Source organism: Taudactylus pleione, unplaced genomic scaffold, assembly GCF_031769625.1.
Source record: "Taudactylus pleione unplaced genomic scaffold, aTauple2 ptg000781l, whole genome shotgun sequence".
Lineage (NCBI taxonomy): Eukaryota > Metazoa > Chordata > Amphibia > Anura > Myobatrachidae > Taudactylus > Taudactylus pleione.
In genome coordinates, this window is record NW_028285183.1 from 4,221,229 (window position 1) to 4,242,889 (window position 21,661).

At 49.8% G+C, this 21,661-nt stretch overlaps 1 protein-coding gene across 1 annotated transcript in view; it reads left to right on the forward strand.

Annotated features, from left to right (window-relative positions):
• The first annotated feature begins 8,581 nt into the window (after positions 1–8,581).
• Positions 8,582–21,661, forward strand: part of OSBPL11 (oxysterol binding protein like 11) — a 60,279-nt gene continuing 47,199 nt past the window's right edge. The window contains exons 1-3 of the mRNA XM_088457751.1: positions 8,582–9,936; positions 16,607–16,675; positions 17,115–17,290. Coding sequence (XP_088313877.1) covers positions 9,815–9,936; positions 16,607–16,675; positions 17,115–17,290 — 367 coding nt within the window. The 5' untranslated portion in view covers positions 8,582–9,814. The remainder of the gene's footprint in view (positions 9,937–16,606; positions 16,676–17,114; positions 17,291–21,661) is intronic.

Consider the following 21,661-nt stretch of genomic DNA (forward strand, 5'->3'; position numbering starts at 1 on the left):
CATCGTATCCCTTACAGCAACCTATGGGGGAGGCGGCTGCCGCTGGGAATGGAGGAATCGCAGCAGGCAACGGAGATATCTGCTGCGATCCCCCTGTCATACATTTGGAGTATACTAAATATACCCTACCCCAGAAAATGGGGAACAAATAATATATATTGATAAATGGGCCCTGATGTGTAAATTGTAATGGCAATAATGGTAAATGATACTGCTAGTACCAGAAGAACAATGGCCCTGATTCAGAGCCGGACGCTCTGACCAGAGCGCTCGCTCTGAATCAGGGCCCTCCTCCATTAAAATGGAGCGTCCTCCTGGACGCTCGTATAGCTGTGGGTCACCACCCACAGCATATACGAGTGTCTAAAAAGATGGTCGCGATGGTCTTGACCATCGGGACCATCGGACTTGCGAGTGAAACCCTGCGGTCGGGTTTCTCAGCCACAAGCCCTGGAGTGATTTTGGCTCTATCAGAGCCAAAATCACTCCCACTGACATCACTAGTGATGTCAGTGGGGCCGGCTTCAGACGGTAGGCGTTCCCATGGGAACGCCTCCGTCTGGCAGGCACGCCCCCGGCACGCCCACCAAAGGGGGCGTGCTGTCAGTCACCATCGACAGCACGCCCCCTTTGGTGCGAGACTCCGAGCGACGGATTCCCCGTCGCTCGCCGGGTCTCGCGCATGCGCACGACAGAGCTCCCTCCGTCGTGCGCATGCGCAGTGGGGAACATTGACCCACTTGCGAGCGTACTTCCGCTTGCGAGTGGGTCTGAATGACCCCCTATCCGCACTGGTATTCATTCTTATGATAAATCAATAATATACTTCGATAATAAGGGACTGAGGGACTGATTCAGCAAGGAAATGCAGTTGCTTATACACACGCAATCTGCCGATTAATTCACACTGCGCATGTGAACACATCGTACTGCGCATGCGCGAACCAGCCAGTGCGATCGGGACTGCGATCACAGAGGCTACGCAAACCCATGGCAGAGTGATGGACAGGAATTGCCGTTTGTGGGTGGTGACGGGGGGGGTGTCAGGGAAATACAGGGGTGCCAGTGCATTCGCACGCCGTTGCATGGGCATGCACAAATTAGCCACTGCGATGCCCTACGCAGCCCGAGGCCTCATAGCGTGCGCAGAAGTCAGCAGTTCCTGAGTGAGGTCTGACCTGGCTTACCTGTGCGTATGGGTCCGATGTTACTCAATGTTACCGATTGTTTTGCTATGTTGCCAAAGTATGTGGATGTGAATAAGGGTAAGTGGGCATCCTTATGGTAAGCTGTGATCACAATGTGAATGCAAACATTTACATATCACCGTGTGTATTAGCAGAATAGCAATCTTTGGTGTATCAGGCCCTGAAGCCGAAGGACTAGAATTGTGGCTAAATGTCCCTCGGTATATTCTGATTGACAGGGGCACGTTCACACTGGGCCTGATTCAGACCCGCTCGCGAGCCTTATTCGCTCGCAAGCGGGTCGATGGTAGCCCAGTGCGCATGCGCACGACGGAGCCGGCTCCGTTGTGCGCATGCGCGAGACCCGGATAGCGACGGGGAAGCCGTCGCTCCGGGTCTCGCTACAAAGGGGTCGTGCTGTCGATGTTGAGTGACAGCATGGCCCCTTTGGTGGGCGGGCCGGGGGCGTGTCTGCCCAGACGGAGGCATTCCCATGGGAACGCCTACCATCTGGGGCCGGCCCCACTGACATCACAAGTGATGTCAGTGGGAGTGCTTTTGGCTCTGTTAGAGCCAAAAGCACCCTTGGGCTTGCGGCAACGAAACCCTACCGCAAGGGTCTCGTCGCAAGCCCGATGGTCGCGATGATCTTGACCATCGCGACCATCATCATGGACGCTCGCATAAGCTGTGGGTGGTAACCCACAGGTATGCGAGCGGCCAAGAGGCCGAACCATTAAAAAAAAAAAACACCCTGATTCAGAGCGGGCGCTCGTTCAGAGCGTCCGGCTGTGAATCAGGCCCACTATTCAAACACACGCACCAGACTCACGATGTATTAGGGAAATAGCCACCATGTAAAGCATGAATAGATAATATTATCCGTGGTTCATACAAATATCAGCTGACACTATTATGGTGCCTTATAGAAAACCAGCGAATATGTTATTCAATATTGAAGTGCCAGTGGCAAACGCAGGATTTCTAGAGGGGAGTTTCCAAATGCTTGAATTTAAAGCAAGTATGGCCAGTCCACGAAGAGGGCATAATCAGCAATTAACCAGATATAATATACATCATACGAAGTATAATGTACTGTATGTAATAATTCTGACATATACAGGACCAACAATCACATTATTTCATTATATGCGTATGTAGGGCCATCCTGCCTGAGCTGAATGCTTTTATTTCAGATGTGGGCTCCTTTCCAGATAATTTCAGCAAGTTCGGGAATCTGGGGGGCAGCAAAAGAACCTTACACTGCCCTGGACATATATGTACAGATTGGTCTCTTCATGTACTGGCTAGTTCATTATTATACAGTATTACTAATTAACCCTATCCATGGTCTATATCAGTGCACCCCTTATGGGAGGTATTCACTTAGCGATATACAAACGACAGCACGATTGCGACATTGCGATCGTGCTGTCGTTTGTATAGCTAGTGATGTACCTACACTGAACGTTCACTCATTCAGTCCCGGCACATCCCTCATCCCCGCACATGCAAAACCTGACGAGATCGTCAGGTTGACCTGCATGTACGGGTGATGTCGGATGTCGGAAGCGACCCGTGGGCACGTGCATCGCGGGTCGCTTCCGTCCAAAGCATCCCCGATGCATTCACGATGCATGCGCGATTTGCAAGCGATTGCACGATAACGACATCGTTGACGTGCAATTGCTTGTTTAAATCGCTTAGTGGATACCCCCCATAACAGTGCATGTTTTCCAGATCTCCTAGTTGGTGCAAAGGTGTATTTATTACTGGCTCAGACATTTTAAAAGATCAACAGGTGGTGCTAATTATTTAATTTGTGCAACTTTAGTATAATATGCTATTTCTATTGTGGTCATCATGGTGTGGGCTTGGAAGGGGGGTTTCCAGTCAACCGGAAACCCCCCCTGCGTTTGCCTATGAAGTGCACTTATTAAAGCAGCTGCTACACCCTGGCAGAGAAAAGTACTAAAATTCTGCGTGTGTGCTACTTACATTATTAGTTTGTTGAATCTTTCTGTGGTTATACATTAAATACAAAACATGTGTGCGCAAGCTCGACGGCACACAGACCAATGTTTATTCAGAGATACCAATTAATATAATCACTGTACCTTAGTAGGAGAAAGTTTGTGCGTAGTCTGTAAGCTATGCTGTGAAAACAATGATGTTGTGAACTGAGGAGCTGATTCAGACCCGCTCGCTAAGATGCGTTCGCTCGTAGCTGGACGATTTTCGCAATCTGCACATGCGTATGCATCGCAGTGCGCATGCGCGAACCAGTGCGAGAGATCAGGAAGCGTTCGCTCGCTGCGCATAGACAGCCCAGCAGAGTGAGTGACAGGAGAAGCCGTTTGTGGGTGGTGACAGGGGCTGGCCACTAGAAATGGGGGAGTGGAGGTGCGAACGTAGGCGTGCCTGAGCGTCTCAACGCCGTTTCAGAGGCGTACATAATTAACAGGCAGCGTCATAGTACACGTCACCTGGTTGTATTGCACACTGAAGTGATCGCAGTGCTTGCGGAAGGGTATAGTCTACCTCAAGCGCTGCAATCGCATCCGATGGTGCTCGATGTACCAATGTTCTCATGCACTTCCAGGAGATGACGTGCGCAAGTGGGCGTCTTATGAATGGCTGGTGGGCGTCTGCATACACATATTGATCGTACACCAAGACATAGTGGGCATGGTAATGCTTTGCAGTTGGATTGCCTGCCTTGCTGGGCGTGCACTGGATTTGCATACGCTGGGTGCGAGCGAACGGGTCTGAGGACCTTATTCAGAGTCGGTCGTGAGCGCCGATGCGCTCGCAACCGACTTGATGGTTGGTTCTGCGCACGCGCAGCGGCCGCACTGCGCGTGCGCAAGCCCCGGAGCGACAGATTTTCTCTACAAAAGGGGCAGCTGTCAATGTTGATCGACAGCTCGTCCCGTTTTGTAGGCGGGCCGGGGGGTTGGTTTCCAAAACGGAAGTGTTCCCATGCGAACGCCTGCCGTTTTGTGGGCGGCCGCACTGACATCATCAATGATGTCAGTGGGGAGCTTCCTGCTCAAACAGAGCAGGAAGGAAGCTCCCTGGGGCTTACGAGTGCCGAGACCCAACCTTTGTGCCTCGTCGTAAGCCCTGACCATCGCGACCATCACCCTGGTCGTTAGCTAAGCTGTGGGTGGTAACCCACAGCTTAGCTTATGACCAGGAGGCCGCACTTGTATAATGAAGCGGCCGCCCTAATTCAGAACGAGCGGCCGCTTCGAGCGACCGCCTCTGAATGAGGGCCTGAATGAGCTCCTGATATACGGATACAATACATATAATTTAATGTGGATAACAAGTCTGTTACAAAGGGGTATACAGGTTTAGATCTGTGATACTATTAAATAATCTGTTGAAATAACTATAGGCATTATTAGCGAATATACAAGATATTACACCAAGACACTAAGGGGTCTATGTAATAATAATCACTGTTGGTCCAACTTGCCGGGGATATTTTCAATTTTAATAAAAATATCCTGGCTATGTACTACCGGGAACTCACTGTCCCTGCGAGTTATATCCCTAGCATTTAGGAGAAGTCTTTCACAGAAGTGAGAGACTTCCCCGGGGGAAGCTGACACTGCGCATGTGCCCAGCGTCAGCTTCCGGCACTGCCCAGGGGCTGTGTGGGAGACATTGAAAGATCTCTCTACTGCCCCTGGAGACCCCATAGACAAACAGTAGTTTACGCCATCTGAAGACACTGTGATACAGTAGCTAACCATGTAATGCTTGTTTAGAAACACCATTATATAAGATACAATATATTAACTCTTTATATAAAAGATACATTGTTTCTAACACACATTGGACCTCATTCAGACCCGCTCGCAAGCGGGTCGATGTTTAGGCCCTGCGCACGCACAGCGGCCGAACTGCGCGTGCACAAGCCCCAGAGCGAGACAGAAATTCTCTCGCTCCGGAGCTCACTACAAAAGGGGCGGCTGTCGATGTTGATCGACAGCTTGCCCCGTTTTGTAGGCGTGGCGGGGGGTGGTTTCACAAACGGAGGCGTTCCTTAAGGAACGCCTGCCGTTTTGAGGGCGGCCGCACTGACATCAGCAGTGATGTCAGTGGGGAGTTTCCTGCTCGATCAGAGCAGAAAGCTCCCTGGGGCTTGAGGGTGCCGAGACCCAACCTTAGGGTCTCGTCGCAAGCCCCGATGGTCGCGATAGTCTTCACTATCGTGACCATCAACCTGGTCGGTCGCTAAAGCTGTGGGTGGTGACCCCCACAGCTTAGCTAGAGACCAGGAGGCCGCACTGCAAAATACAAGCGTCCGCCCTCACTCAGAACGAGCGCTCGCATTTTGCGAGCGCCTCTGAATGGGGGCCACTATTCCTCTGAGAAAGCTTAATATTATTAATGCTACAATTCTATTAACCTCATGGTGGGAAGAAAAAAAACCTTAAATATGATTTAGGGCCTGATTCAGACCCACTCGCGAGCGGCTGTCCGCTCGCAAGTGGGTCGATGTTATGGATTGAGCAAGCGCACGACGGAGGGAGCTCCGTCGTGCGCATGCGCCAGACGCGACGAGCGAAGGAAAGTCCTTCGCTCGTTGTGTCCGATCAAAGGGGGCGTGCTGTCAATGTTGATTGACAGCACGCCCCCTTTGGTGGGCGTGCCGGGGGCGTGCCTCCCTGACTGGGGCATTCCCACGGGAACGCCTCCCATCAGAAGCCGGCCCACTGACATCACTAGTGATGTCAGTGGGAGTGATTTTGGCTCTGATAGAGCCAAAATCACTCCGGAGCTTGCGGTTGAAAACCTCAACCGCAGGCTCCGGCTCGCAAATTCGATGGTCGCGATGGTCGAGACCATCACAATGCACGCTCGTATAGCCTGTGGGTGGTGACCCACAGCTATACGAGCGTCCAGGAGGACGCTCCATGAAAATGGAGCCCGGCCCTCATTCAGAGCGTGCGCTCTGCTCAGAGCGTACGGCTCTGAATGAGGGCCTTAATTTGGAAATGAATACATTTTTTGATGATTCAATTATAGCTCATTCGAGATAGATAAGTGTTTCACCAATAATATATTGTCATTTAGGTCAAGGTAGGAACTCCAGGCAGTCTGTATCTTTTTATTCACTATAATTTCTTCCTTTATACACAATTCTATCTTTTATATTTCACTACTTTTTTTTTTTTTTTTTAGAATAATGACAATAAAGGTTATGTTTCAATTTTAGTGCATCAACTTGTGACAATTCCTTCTTCCTGTTTAATTAAATAATGGTAAATGAGTCTGGCTGGTGGGAGGGGGCATTTTATAGACTTCATAATACCACCTTTCTCTCTCACTGAGAAAGGCCCTCATTCAGAGCCGTACGCTCTGAGCAGAGCGCACGCTCTGAATGAGGGCCGGGCTCCATTTTCATGGAGCGTCCTCCTGGACGCTCGTATAGCTGTGGGTCACCACCCACAGGCTATACGAGCGTGCTTTGTGATGGCCGCAATGGTCGAGACCATCGCGACCATCGAAATTGCGAGCCGGAGCCTGCGGTTGAGGTTTTCAACCGCAAGCTCCGGAGTGATTTTGGCTCTATCAGAGCCAAAATCACTCCCACTGACATCACTAGTGATGTCAGTGGGCCGGCTTCTGACGGGAGGCGTTCCCGTGGGAACGCCCCCTTCAGGGAGGCACGCCCCCAGCACGCCCACCAAAGGGGGCGTGCTGTCAATCAACATTGACAGCACGCCCCCTTTGATCGGACACAACGAGCGAAGGACTTTCCTTCGCTCGTCGCGTCTGGCGCATGCGCACGACGGAGCTCCCTCCGTCGTGCGCATGCTCAGTGCATAACATCGACCCACTTGCGAGCGGACAGCCGCTCGCGAGTGGGTCTGAATCAGGCCCAAAGTCTATAGGAGATTATCAGAGCTGGGGAGAAAGTAAAAAGACGCAGATTTGCACTTTGGCCAAATAATGTCAAACTGCAGATGGGGCAGATGTACCATGTGCACAGAGATTTAGGGGCATATTTATCAATTATCGGACTTTAGACCCCGTACTTCTAATTTATTATCGTTGCTATCGCAGCACTAATGCTGGGCATACATGGCCAGATAAAATGTCTGTCAGACCGACAGACATTTTATCTGGCAGCCTGCCATGCGCAGATGTCGCCGGCATACACTGTGAGATTTCTCTCACAGTGTATCAGCCCGACATCCGCGCTTCGCCCCCGGGGGAGGAGAAATTTCCCTGTTCCTTCCGTAGGAAGGAACACAGGAAATGTCTGTCTGTCGGCCCCAGCTGGGCATGCACTGCCCGATGCGGCCGTCAGTTTACCGGTAAATATCGCATCGGACGGGCATGCTGGACAATCCGGCATGCCCGACCGAGCAATATTTAACCCTCGCTCACCCCCCCACACGCTACAATTATCGGGGCGATCCGCCGGTATCGGGCGGATCGCCCCGATAATTGTAGCGTGTATGGCCAGCTTAAGAAATACATTTTTGCTGGAATGGGACAGGGGCCCATAGGCTACAGCGGCTAAGGCCATCTGAAGAATTTTGGAGCTTGATAAATCTGACAGCCAAGCTAGCTTCTGCTAATGGGAATGGACTGTCCATGGCCCCCTCCATGGTACATATGGGGGATCCTTAATATTTGTGGGTACCCACAAATATTGTTGAATAAATATCCCCTTAGTGTTGGAAAGGACGTGTACCCGCTGAACTCTAAATTGCCGTGTACAAACTAACGGCTCCATTCAGACCTGTACGTTATGCTGATGTTTTAGCAGGTGGGTGATCATCGACAATCTGCGCATTCATCAAAGTCGCACTGCGCACGCCTCAAGGTACACGACCGTAGTCACTCACAAGGACTATTTACTCGCAGTGTGATTGGCAGCCAGGGAGCGTTTGAGGGAGGTAAGAACGCAGACGTGTCTCAGGGGCGCGTCACATCCTGCATCTGCGATCCCGTATGTCTTGGCTTCTCAGTACCCATCCCGTGTAACCATAGGGTTACTCAGAAGACAGATGGTCGAATAACCAGCGACCGATGGTGCGTCTTTGTACGCAAATGCTTGGATTCGTCTCAATGCAGTCCTCGCCGTCTGCGACATTTGCACACTCCCCTGCCCACTTACAGAGCCGCTCACCTGTCCAACTCAATGGTAATATACAGGATATGCATAGGCTAATAATAACAGCTGTAGTATGGATATATATTATGTATTTATCATATGTATTTGATGTACAGATTAATAATAACTATGTATAGGCCTGGAATAATCTTTGGGGAGATCACATGATCCTCCACCCACTCTCTGGCAGTGCTGCCAGTGACCAACATGGCGCTGAGCTGTGCTCTGCGCAATGACGTCAGTACGTACCCCGGAAGTGACGGAAGGCTGTTCTCCAGTCCCTGCCCGGCGTCTAGCCTCCGGAGGCGACATGAACGGGAGCGGTGACACCGAGACTGGCTGAGATGGTACCGAGACCCCCGCCCCATACACATTATATACTCACACCTATAGTACAGCTCTGCCCTCTACGTGCTGATCTTACTGGGAGAAAATAGAGTGTAAGCTCTTGTGCCACACAGTGGAGAGAGGGATCCCTGTGTCCCCATACATTGCTCCATAGGGAATAGAGTGTCAGCTCTTGTGGCCACGTTGGGAGCGACATCCCTGTATTCCATACATGCCTCCACCGAGAATAGAGAGTCAGCTCTTGTGTCACACAGTGGAGAGAGATCCTAGTGCCCCATACATTGCTTCAGAAGGAATAGAGAGTCAGCTCTTGTGTCACACAGTGGAGAGAGATCCTAGTGCCCCATACATTGCTTCAGAGGGAATAGAGAGTCAGCTCTTGTGTCACACAGTGGAGAGAGATCCTAGTGCCCCATACATTGCTTCAGAGGGAATAGAGAGTCAGCTCTTGTGTCACACAGTGGAGAGAGATCCTAGTGCCCCATACATTGCTTCAGAAGGAATAGAGAGTCAGCTCTTGTGTCACACAGTGGAGAGAGATCCTAGTGCCCCATACATTGCTTCAGAAGGAATAGAGAGTCAGCTCTTGTGTCACACAGTGGAGAGAGATCCTAGTGCCCCATACATTGCTTCAGAGGGAATAGAGAGTCAGCTCTTGTGTCACACAGTGGAGAGAGATCCTAGTGCCCCATACATTGCTTCAGAGGGAATAGAGAGTCAGCTCTTGTGTCACACAGTGGAGAGAGATCCTAGTGCCCCATACATTGCTTCAGAGGGAATAGAGAGTCAGCTCTTGTGTCACACAGTGGAGAGAGATCCTAGTGCCCCATACATTGCTTCAGAAGGAATAGAGAGTCAGCTCTTGTGTCACACAGTCCCTTGTCACATAGATTGCGCCGTAGAGAATAGTCAGCTCTGGTGTCAACAGGTGGGAAGGGCATCCCTGTATGCCACACATTGCTCCAGAATATAGAGAGTCAGCTCTTGTATCACATTGTGGAGAGAGATCCCTGTGTCCCATAAATTAATATAGAGAGTCAGCTCTTGTGTCACATAGTAGAGACATCCTGCTAGACTGCAGTGAGAGAGGAGAGACCACTACAACACAGATCCCTGCTGACTCCCCTCCCCCAGAATGCAGGCTGACCCCCCAGCCGTGAGGGTCTGTGACAGTGATGGCAAACTGGATCCTGCCCACAGCCCCCCTAACCATCGTGTTGTCTCCAGGGGAGTGAGCAGCAAGGCCTGGCAGTACAGGTAAGAGCGTCTGACATGCACCCAGTAAGTTGTTACTTTTATGTCTTGGGAATGGGATGAGATACGTCACATAGAATATCCCAGCACATATAATTGACGTTTATAATGCAGAGGCCCATTATTTACATCTCTGTCCAATATAATGACACCATGGGGCAGCCATGTTGTGTAGGGGCCATTTTATGTCCATTTTCCAGCGTTATCCTTTTTTTATATGTTCTATTTTTTAATTGAGATTTTATTTAAGTAAATGGAGGTAACACTCCCGTACGGACAATACCTGGGGGCCAAAGCACCTAGATAATTACTGCTGGTACCTCCAGTCCTTTCCTGACTCCCTTCCTGTCAGTGAGCGCTCGCTCGCCTGCCCTGCCCTCGCCCGCCCTGCCCTCTAGATTTGGCTCCTGAATTCCTCGTGGTTTTTTCACCTCTACAGTTTACACAAAATAACTGAGCTTCAGGTGTAACTACGGTACCACGCTGATCTGTAAACCGACTGGAGCTCATCAAATAAGAAAAATGTTGTATATAAAGCATCGCGCACACACCACAGAAGTGTGTTTTATGTGCCTGAAATTAAATTGTTAGCTCCTCTGTGGCATTGATTCATGTCTTGGAAGACCTCGGACAACCAATATCAAGATGCACATAGACCTACTGTGGCCGATTTTGGATCTCACACCTGTACTGTAGTTCCTGCAGCAGGACATGTTTTCCAGGGGATGTAGTCAGGAAGCAGACTGTCTAAATGCTGACCGCCGGCTTCCCGACCGTCAAATCCCGGCAAGGTACCAATGACAGGTGTCGAAAACCCGACGCCTGTCATTAGACCTACGCCGGGAGCCCGGCATACCGAACGAACGTAAGCCGAGCGCGGAAAGCTGCGGGGGGAGGGTTATGTTTTAGGGCTCCCGGGGGAACTTAGGGTTAGGCACCCCCCGGGAGGGTTAGGTTTAGGCTAGGGGAAGGGGGGATTAGGTTTAGGCACCCCCGGGGGGAGGTTAGGGTTAGGCACCCCCCCGGGAGACTTAGGTTTAGGCTGCAGGGACGGGGGGGTTAGGTTTAGGCACTTAGAGGTTGGTTCAGGTTAGGCACTTGGGGGGGAGGTTAGGGTTAGGCTGCAGGGACGGGGGGGGTTAGGTTTAGGCACTTAGAGGTTGGTTCAGGTTAGGCACTTGGGGGGGAGGTTAGGGTTAGGCACCCGTAAGGGAGGGTTAGGGGGGAAAATAGGGTTAGTTATACTTGCCTTATTAGTGATCGGGATCTTAACCGCTGCCGGGCTTCCGCTGTCGGGATTTGAACTGCCGGCCGGTATTACCTACTACACTCGTTTTCCAGATATCTAATCATGTGAGTGTTGTGTAGTGATCAATTCACAGTACTTGCTATTGAACCTGGATAACATTCCCTGCTGAGGATATGTCCTGTCCCCTCATATTGTGGTGGTGGATTGAGGTCTGGAGCTGGCTGTGTTCTCTGGAAGGAATCTGTGTTTTCTACATTAGACCAGTCATAGTTAATATTTAACGCATTATATAAACGGAGGCTATGACAAGGTTACTGTAGTACTGACAAAGGAAATGTATGGTTTATCATGGGAAGGTAATATCTGAGGATGCTGTAGATATGAAGCTGTCTGTACATTCACCCAGCAATAACAGTTATCTTATTGATAAAGAGTGAGTTATATATATATATAACACTTCACTTAGGGGAATGTTTATTTATACAATGACAACCAACCTATAGGAGGGGCATACGGTAAAGTATAATCCAAGTGGCCATTGGGGATCTGGAGGTCATTTACAGGATAAACGAACCCAGGAATGTTAGTGTTACTGCAGCCTCAGCTCCACGTCCTATAGGCACACTGCCACCACACAGACCCACGTCCTATAGTCACACTGCCACCACACAGACCCACGTCCTATAGTCACACTGCCACCACACAGACCCACGTCCTATAGTCACATTGCCACCACACAGACCCACGTCCTATAGTCACACTGCCACCACACAGACCCACGTCCTATAGTCACACTGCCACCACATAGGCCCACGTCCTATAGTCACACAGGCCCACGTCCTATAGTCACACTGCCACCACGCAGGCCCACGTCCTATAGGCACACTGCCACCACACAGGCCCACGTCCTATAGGCACACTGCCACCACACAGGCCCATGTCCTATAGTCACACTGCCACCACACAGACCCACGTCCTATAGTCACACTGCCACCACACAGACCCACGTCCTATAGTCACACTGCCACCACACAGACCCACGTCCTATAGTCACACTGCCACCACACAGGCCCACGTCCTATAGTCACACTGCCACCACACAGACCCACGTCCTATAGTCACACTGCCACCACATAGGCCCACGTCCTATAGTCACACAGGCCCACGTCCTATAGTCACACTGCCACCACACAGGCCCACGTCCTATAGTCACACAGGCCCACGTCCTATAGTTACACTGCCGCCTCACAGGCCCACGTCCTATAGTTACACTGCTGCCTCACAGGCCCACATCCTATAGGCACACTGCCACCACACAGACCCACGTCCTATAGGCACACTGCCCCCACACAGACCCACGTCCTATAGTCACACTGCCACCACACAGACCCACGTCCTATAGTCACACTGCCACCACACAGACCCACGTCCTATAGTCACACTGCCACCACATAGGCCCACGTCCTATAGTCACACTGCCACCACACAGACCCACGTCCTATAGTCACACTGCCACCACATAGGCCCACGTCCTATAGTCACACAGGCCCACGTCCTATAGTCACACTGCCACCACATAGGCCCACGTCCTATAGTCACACAGGCCCACGTCCTATAGTCACACTGCCGCCTCACAGGCCCACGTCCTATAGTTACACTGCCGCCTCACAGGCCCACATCCTATAGGCACACTGCCACCACACAGACCCACGTCCTATAGGCACACTGCCCCCACACAGACCCACGTCCTATAGTCACACTGCCACCACACAGACCCACGTCCTATAGTCACACTGCCACCACACAGACCCACGTCCTATAGTCACACTGCCACCACACAGACCCACGTCCTATAGTCACACTGCCGCCACACAGACCCACGTCCTATAGGCACACTGCCGCCACACAGACCCACGTCCTATAGGCACACTGCAGCCTCACAGGCCCACGTCCTATAGGCACACTGCCGCCTCACAGGCCCACGTCCTATAGGCACACTGCCGCCTCACAGGCCCACGTCCTATAGGCACACTGCCGCCTCACAGGCCCACGTCCTATAGGCACACTGCCACCACACAGGCCCACGTCCTATAGGCACACTGCCACCACACAGGCCCACGTCCTATAGTCACACTGCCACCACACAGGCCCACGTCCTATAGTCACACTGCCACCACACAGGCCCACGTCCCATAGGCACACTGCCACCACACAGACCCACGTCCCATAGGCACACTGCCGCCTCTCAGGCCCACGTCCCCTAGGCACACTGTCGCCTCACAGGCCCACGTCCCATAGGCACACTGCCGCCTCACAGGCCCACGTCCTATAGGGACACTGCCACCACACAGGCCCACGTCCCATAGTCACACTGCCACCACACAGACCCACGTCCCATAGGCACACTGCCGCCTCACAGGCCCACGTCCCATAGTCACACTGCCACCACACGGGCCCACGTCCTATAGTCACACTGCCGCCTCACGGGCCCACGTCCTATAGGCACACTGCCGCCTCACGGGCCCACGTCCTATAGGCACACTGCCGCCTCACGGGCCCACACCCTATATGCACACTGCCACCACACAGGCCCACGTCCTATAGGCACACATGCCAGACACTGCAGCGTCACAGGCTGATATCTGTGTTTAACAATTATATGCTGAATAGGATTCGTTCCAGTTTCTGCCTCGTTCCTCTTTTGTCACATGATTCCTGAGGGGCATTGGTTTATTTAAGGGCCCGTGTGCTGTGTGCTTCCTGTGACATTGTCATGTGAGGCAGGTTAACCCCATGGATGCTGAGCGTCCTATGTATCAGCTGTTATGATGCAGTATTAGCACTTGGCAGAGGACACAGCAGCGGGTCAGGGTCACTGACCTCCAGACACTGTCTCGCTGACTGTACAGTAATAGGGCCACATCCTCTAAGTTCAGTATCATGTACAGTATGTAAGGTACCTACATATAATCGGCTGCATCTTCCAATAGACCCCAAACATGCCCCCACTTTCCTTGTTGTATGGTATCACCTTTCCATAGATGTTAGATTACTGTGACCCTTGTATCCAGCCCATGTGTGTCACCCCTGTCTGTCTGCCCCCTCCCCTTAGAATGTAAGCTCTCACGAGCAGGGCCCTCTTCTCTCATGTGCTTCTCCTTCACTTAATTATACTGTAATTTACAACAGCACCCCACCCTTGGTTACAGACACCATGCTGCTTATTTAAGTGTTATGCAGCAATGTATAAATCGTGTATCTGTCCTGTATTGTTTCTACTGTTAATAACTGTTTTCTTGTGTGCTCATTTGTTTATGTACTGTGTAAGGCGCTGCGGAACCCTTGTGGCTCCATATAAATAAAGGATAATAATAATAATAATAATAATCAGTTCTTGTTTTTATATAATATAAAGCCCAGTGCAGCCATGGGGAAGTAACCAGGGAAGACACAATGATGAGATTTAGGACCAGTGGCCATTGAATAACTCCAGGCTGTGTACAGCTGAGCTACATAATATAAGTGAAATGCTTGGAGTATTTATATTAATCTTCATAGGTCTCCCATGCTTATTATTTATTATATAGCGCCCTCTTCTTCTGCTTTACAGATAATATTTGGACATTCACATTCGTCCCTGCCCTACCTATTGTTCCTGCTAGACTGCGGGCAAGTCAGGGCGCTGAGGGTGCGGTTAGAGAGTCTCTGCGCATGTCTACGGCGCACGTACTCCCGAAGAGGGGGTGTGGCTAACCAGGAGGGGCGTGTCCTTGCAACACACCCGCAATTCGTCACACTTGGGGGCGTGCTCAGCACTTACGGAGGTGCTGGGCTTCTTCAAAGCTCTCTCTTCGCGGAGATTGGTCACAGTAACTTTATCCACCTGTCGGACACTGCGGCCCCTGGGTGGGGAAGGCACAGGGCAGACTGTTTTAGCGGGCATCTCTGAAAGGGCAGGCCGCATTTTGTCAATTTAAAATAGGGCAGGGCATGCGGCGTCCTGCTAAAACAGCCTAGCGGGAACACGACCAATCACATGTAAATGCACACAGATGTCTTCTAGGGTTAGTTGGTGGGAATCAGACCTGAGTGCTGTGAGGCAGTAATGCTAACCATTACACCAACCGTGCTACCTTTCACTCCTCTGCAGCAGGCAGGAAGGAGGGAGGGACTTCTCTATCTGGGCAGACAGAGTGTGAGTGACAGCTTGGCAGGCTTGCGTGGCAGACTTTGTGATGTCAGTACCTCTGATGACTGCAGTCTCCTGTTTTTGACCTATATGAGATTCCATCGAAAGACAGTGGGGGTGATTCAGCTGCTGACGGATGTGCTAACATGGTAGCAGCTGCATCACGCCTTCTGCGTGCATTATTGATCTAAGCTGTGTCCTTGGTAGCAGCATCGGATTGTCTGCAATCCCCACGGAAAACTGAGTGACCAAGGGGTCGTGCAAGCTGACCGCCGCAGAAAAGGAGGCCAGGAAATTTCCGTCAGCCGATGGACATCCTGGCCTCTCCAATACCCCCCTCCATCGGCTTCCACGCGCCTCCATTTTGAGAAACGAAGATAGTCGCTGCGCCCTCCCAGAAAAGGCAGCAGACCGTCGATCACTGACAGTCTGCTGCCGGACTGCACATGCGCTGTAGGGGTCTGGCGCATGTACAGATCCCCCGATCATCATCCCCGGTGTCCTTTACATGAAGGAGGGGCTTCAGCTGTCCATAATAGACTTAGTAGGTGATACCTTTTAGCAGAGCTGCCGGGAAGTGTCAGGGTAGCACTGAACAGTGTATCGTCGCTTTCTCTTTGCTGCGGTCTCCAGGTCGGAGAGTCTGCGAGTGGATAGATGTCACCGCCTGAGATGACTGCTGTGCGAGGCTCTTGTGGAGACCCCTGCACATATCGAAACCAAATGAACAAGATTATTGGACACTATGGGCCTAATTTACAGAGGAGCAAATAAAACTAAGTTCAAAACTGGGTGAACTGTGCACCTGGGGGAAACCAGGGGGGGGGGGGGGGGGTCAGATTTACCATGTGCAGAGAGATTTGTAGTTGGGGGGAGTTTCATAGCTTAAGTCTAAATGTTAGTGTAAATACAGGGCTGCCCAGTACTTGTGCACTACATGCAAAAGCAGCCGGTATTTACCCTGCATGCAATATAATACATGCATCCCTGTATTGGTTTGATCCCGGAGATTATTGTGCCTTCTGTGTTTTTATTTGCTGCTAACTCTTACTCGCTCTGTATATTCCTTTATAACCCATTGTAAATGTCTATTGTTACACAATGCTTGCATCCACGGTAACCTTCCGGAATATGGGCGATCTATAAACGCGACGCCATGAACGTGGGCCGCGCCTGTTTGCCGTCACTGTCTTGGTCTCCCTGACTAAACTCACCACCTCTCTTCTCTCCAACAGCGACCACATGGAGAGCATCTGTGGCTACCTGTCCAAGTACACTAACCTGGTGACGGGATGGCAGTTCCGGTATGTAGTTGCGCCGTAGGTTGTCGGCCTTTTTTGCGCCCTTTGGAGGTACAGCTGACTGTTATATTCTATTGTGTGTTCTGTAATTTCATCCTCTTAGTGGTCACTTTTAATAGTTCTGTTTGATACTGAGAAGTATAAATCCCTGTAATTAGTAATCAGTCTGGAGTCATCCTATTGTGAATATTTATGTTGGTCAGAATCCAGCGCAGTAGGAGGAGCATCATTGTGGGATCATTACTGTGTATGAGGACCCAGCCGGCTGCTGTTAGATCCCTCCTGATGTCCATATTCACCTTCTAGTTACATGGTTATGTGTGGAAGCTGCCACCAGGGGTGCTATAGTGCCGTCCTGATGACACGAGCCTGGAGACACACTGAGCCCCTGTATCTGTAGTTCCCTGTGTCTCACCTGCAACTTTTACCTCCCTGTTACCAGGTTCTTTGTCTTGAATAATGAAGCCGGGCTGCTGGAGTATTTTGTGAACGAGCAGTTGAAGAACCAGAAGCCGAGGGGCACAGTGCAGCTGGCCGGGGCTGTGATCTCCCCCAGTGATGAAGATTCTCACACGTTTACCGTGAATGCTGCAAGCGGAGAGCTCTACAAGCTGAGAGGTGAGGATTGGGGTAACGGCAGTAAGGTATCGGCAGGGTATTGGGGTAACACAGTACTGTGTCTAAATAGTATCGCCAAGCAGTGTCCCAAAGATTATTCAACGTTGTAAAGTACGGCTTTCTCAGCAATATTAGCCCTGCTTTCCTGTCCTAGAATTACATGACCATTGCTGTATGAGGTAATAGTAAGTAACACGGACAGAACACGCTGCTATACTACCAGCTACCTGTAGTTACATGACCATTGCTGTGTGAGGTAATAGTAAGTAACAGGGACAGAACACGCTGCTATCCTACCAGCTACCTGTAGTTACATGACCATTGCTGTATGAGGTAATAGTAAGTAACAGGGACAGAACACGCTGCTATCCTACCAGCTACCTGTAGTTACATGACCATTGCTGTATGAGGTAATAGTAAGTAACAGGGACAGAACACGCTGCTATCCCACCAGCTACCTGTAGTTACATGACCATTGCTGTATGGGGTAATAGTAAGTAACAGGGACAGAACACGCTGCCATCATACCAGCTACCTGTAGTTACATGACCATTGCTGTATGGGGTAATAGTAAGTAACAGGGACAGAACACGCTGCTATCCTACCAGCTACCTGTAGTTACATGACCATTGCTGTATGAGATAATAGTAAGTAACAGGGACAGAACATGCTGCTATCCTACCAGCTACCTGTAGTTACATGACCATTGCTGTATGGGGTAATAGTAAGTAACAGGGACAGAACACGCTGCTATCCTACCAGCTACCTGTAGTTACATGACCATTGCTGTGTGAGGTAATAGTAAGTAACAGGGACAGAACACGCTGCTATCCTACCAGCTACCTGTAGTTACATGACCATTGCTGTGTGAGGTAATAGTAAGTAACAGGGACAGAACACGCTGCCATCATACCAGCTACCTGTAGTTACATGACCATTGCTGTGTGAGGTAATAGTAAGTAACAGGGACAGAACACGCTGCTATCCTACCAGCTACCTGTAGTTACATGACCATTGCTGTATGAGGTAATAGTAAGTAACAGGGACAGAACATGCTGCTATCCTACCAGCTACCTGTAGTTACATGACCCTTGCTGTATGAGGTAATAGTAAGTAACAGGGACAGAACACGCTGCTATCCTACCAGCTACCTGTAGTTACATGACCATTGCTGTATGGGGTAATAGTAAGTAACAGGGACAGAACACGCTGCCATCATACCAGCTACCTGTAGTTACATGACCATTGCTGTATGAGGTAATAGTAAGTAACAGGGACAGAACACGCTGCTATCCTACCAGCTACCTGTAGTTACATGACCATTGCTGTATGAGGTAATAGTAAGTAACAGGGACAGAACACGCTGCTATCCTGCCAGCTACCTGTAGTTACATAACCATTGCTGTATGGGGTAATAGTAAGTAACAGGGGCGGAACACGCTGCTATCATACCAGCTACCTGTAGTTACATGACCATTGCTGTGTGAGGTAATAGTAAGTAACAGGGACAGAACATGCTGCTATCCTACCAGCTACCTGTAGTTACATAACCATTGCTGTGTGAGGTAATAGTAAGTAACAGGGACAGAACACGTTACTATCCTACCAGCTACCTGTAGTTACATGACCATTGCTGTATGGGGTAATAGTAAGTAACAGGGACAGAACACGTTACTATCCTACCAGCTACCTGTAGTTACATGACCATTGCTGTATGGGGTAATAGTAAGTAACAGGGACAGAACACGTTACTATCCTACCAGCTACCTGTAGTTACATGACCATTGCTGTATGGGGTAATAGTAAGTAACAGGGACAGAACACGTTACTATCCTACCAGCTACCTGTAGTTACATGACCATTGCTGTGTGAGGTAATAGTAAGTAACAGGGACAGAACACGCTGCTATCCTACCAGCTACCTGTAGTTACATGACCATTGCTGTGTGAGGTAATAGTAAGTAACAGGGACAGAACACGTTACTATCCTACCAGCTACCTGTAGTTACATGACCATTGCTGTATGGGGTAATAGTAAGTAACAGGGACAGAACACGTTACTATCCTACCAGCTACCTGCAGTTACATGACCATTGCTGTATGGGGTAATAGTAAGTAACAGGGACAGAACACGTTACTATCCTACCAGCTACCTGTAGTTACATGACCATTGCTGTATGGGGTAATAGTAAGTAACAGGGACAGAACACGTTACTATCCTACCAGCTACCTGTAGTTACATGACCATTGCTGTATGGGGTAATAGTAAGTAACATGGACAGAACACGTTGCTATCCTACCAGCTACCTGTAGTTACATGACCATTGCTGTGTGAGGTAATAGTAAGTAACAGGGACAGAACACGCTGCTATCCTACCAGCTACCTGTAGTTACATGACCATTGCTGTGTGAGGTAATAGTAAGTAACAGGGACAGAACACGTTACTATCCTACCAGCTACCTGTAGTTACATGACCATTGCTGTATGGGGTAATAGTAAGTAACAGGGACAGAACACGTTACTATCCTACCAGCTACCTGTAGTTACATGACCATTGCTGTATGGGGTAATAGTAAGTAACAGGGACAGAACACGTTACTATCCTACCAGCTACCTGTAGTTACATGACCATTGCTGTATGGGGTAATAGTAAGTAACAGGGACAGAACATGCTGCTATCCTACCAGCTACCTGTAGTTACATGACCCTTGCTGTATGAGGTAATAGTAAGTAACAGGGACAGAACACGCTGCTATCCTACCAGCTACCTGTAGTTACATGACCATTGCTGTATGGGGTAATAGTAAGTAACAGGGACAGAACACGCTGCCATCATACCAGCTACCTGTAGTTACATGACCATTGCTGTATGAGGTAATAGTAAGTAACAGGGACAGAACACGCTGCTATCCTACCAGCTACCTGTAGTTACATGACCATTGCTGTATGGGGTAATAGTAAGTAACAGGGACAGAACACGCTGCTATCCTACCAGCTACCTGTAGTTACATCACCATTGCTGTATGAGGTAATAGTAAGTAACAGGGTCAGAACACGCTGCTATCCTACCAGCTACCTGTAGTTACATGACCATTGCTGTATGAGGTAATAGTAAGTAACAGGGACAGAACACGCTGTTATCCTACCAGCTACCTGTAGTTACATGACCATTGCTGTATGGGGTAATAGTAAGTAACAGGGACAGAACACGCTGCTATCCTACCAGCTACCTGTAGTTACATGACCATTGCTGTATGAGGTAATAGTAAGTAACAGGGACAGAACACGCTGCTATCCTACCAGCTACCTGTAGTTACATGACCATTGCTGTATGAGGTAATAGTAAGTAACAGGGACAGAACACGCTGCTATCCTACCAGCTACCTGTAGTTACATGACCATTGCTGTATGGGGTAATAGTAAGTAACAGGGACAGAACACGCTGCTATCCTACCAGCTACCTGTAGTTACATCACCATTGCTGTATGAGGTAATAGTAAGTAACAGGGTCAGAACACGCTGCTATCCTACCAGCTACCTGTAGTTACATGACCATTGCTGTATGAGGTAATAGTAAGTAACAGGGACAGAACACACTGTTATCCTACCAGCTACCTGTAGTTACATGACCATTGCTGTATGAGGTAATAGGAAGTAACAGGGACAGAACACGCTGCTATCCTACCAGCTACCTGTAGTTACATGACCCTTGCTGTATGAGGTAATAGTAAGTAACAGGGACAGAACACGCTGCTATCCTACCAGCTACCTGTAGTTACATGACCATTGCTGTATGAGGTAATAGTAAGTAACAGGGGCGGAACACGCTGCTATCCTACCAGCTACCTGTAGTTACATGACCATTGCTGTATGAGGTAATAGTAAGTAACAGGGACAGAACACGCTGCTATCCTACCAGCTACCAGTAGTTAAATGACCATTGCTGTATGAGGTAATAGTAAGTAACACGGACAGAACACGTTACTATCCTACCAGCTACCTGTAGTTACATGACCATTGCTGTATGAGGTAATAGTAAGTAACAGGGACAGAACACGCTGCTATCCTACCAGCTACCTGTAGTTACATGACCATTGCTGTATGAGGTAATAGTAAGTAACAGGGACAGAACACGCTGCTATCCTACCAGCTACCTGTAGTTACATGACCATTGCTGTATGGGGTAATAGTAAGTAACAGGGACAGAACACGCTGCTATCCTACCAGCTACCTGTAGTTACATGACCATTGCTGTATGAGGTAATAGTAAGTAACAGGGACAGAACACGCTGCTATCCTACCAGCTACCTGTAGTTACATGACCATTGCTGTATGGGGTAATAGTAACAGGGACAGAACACGCTGCTATCC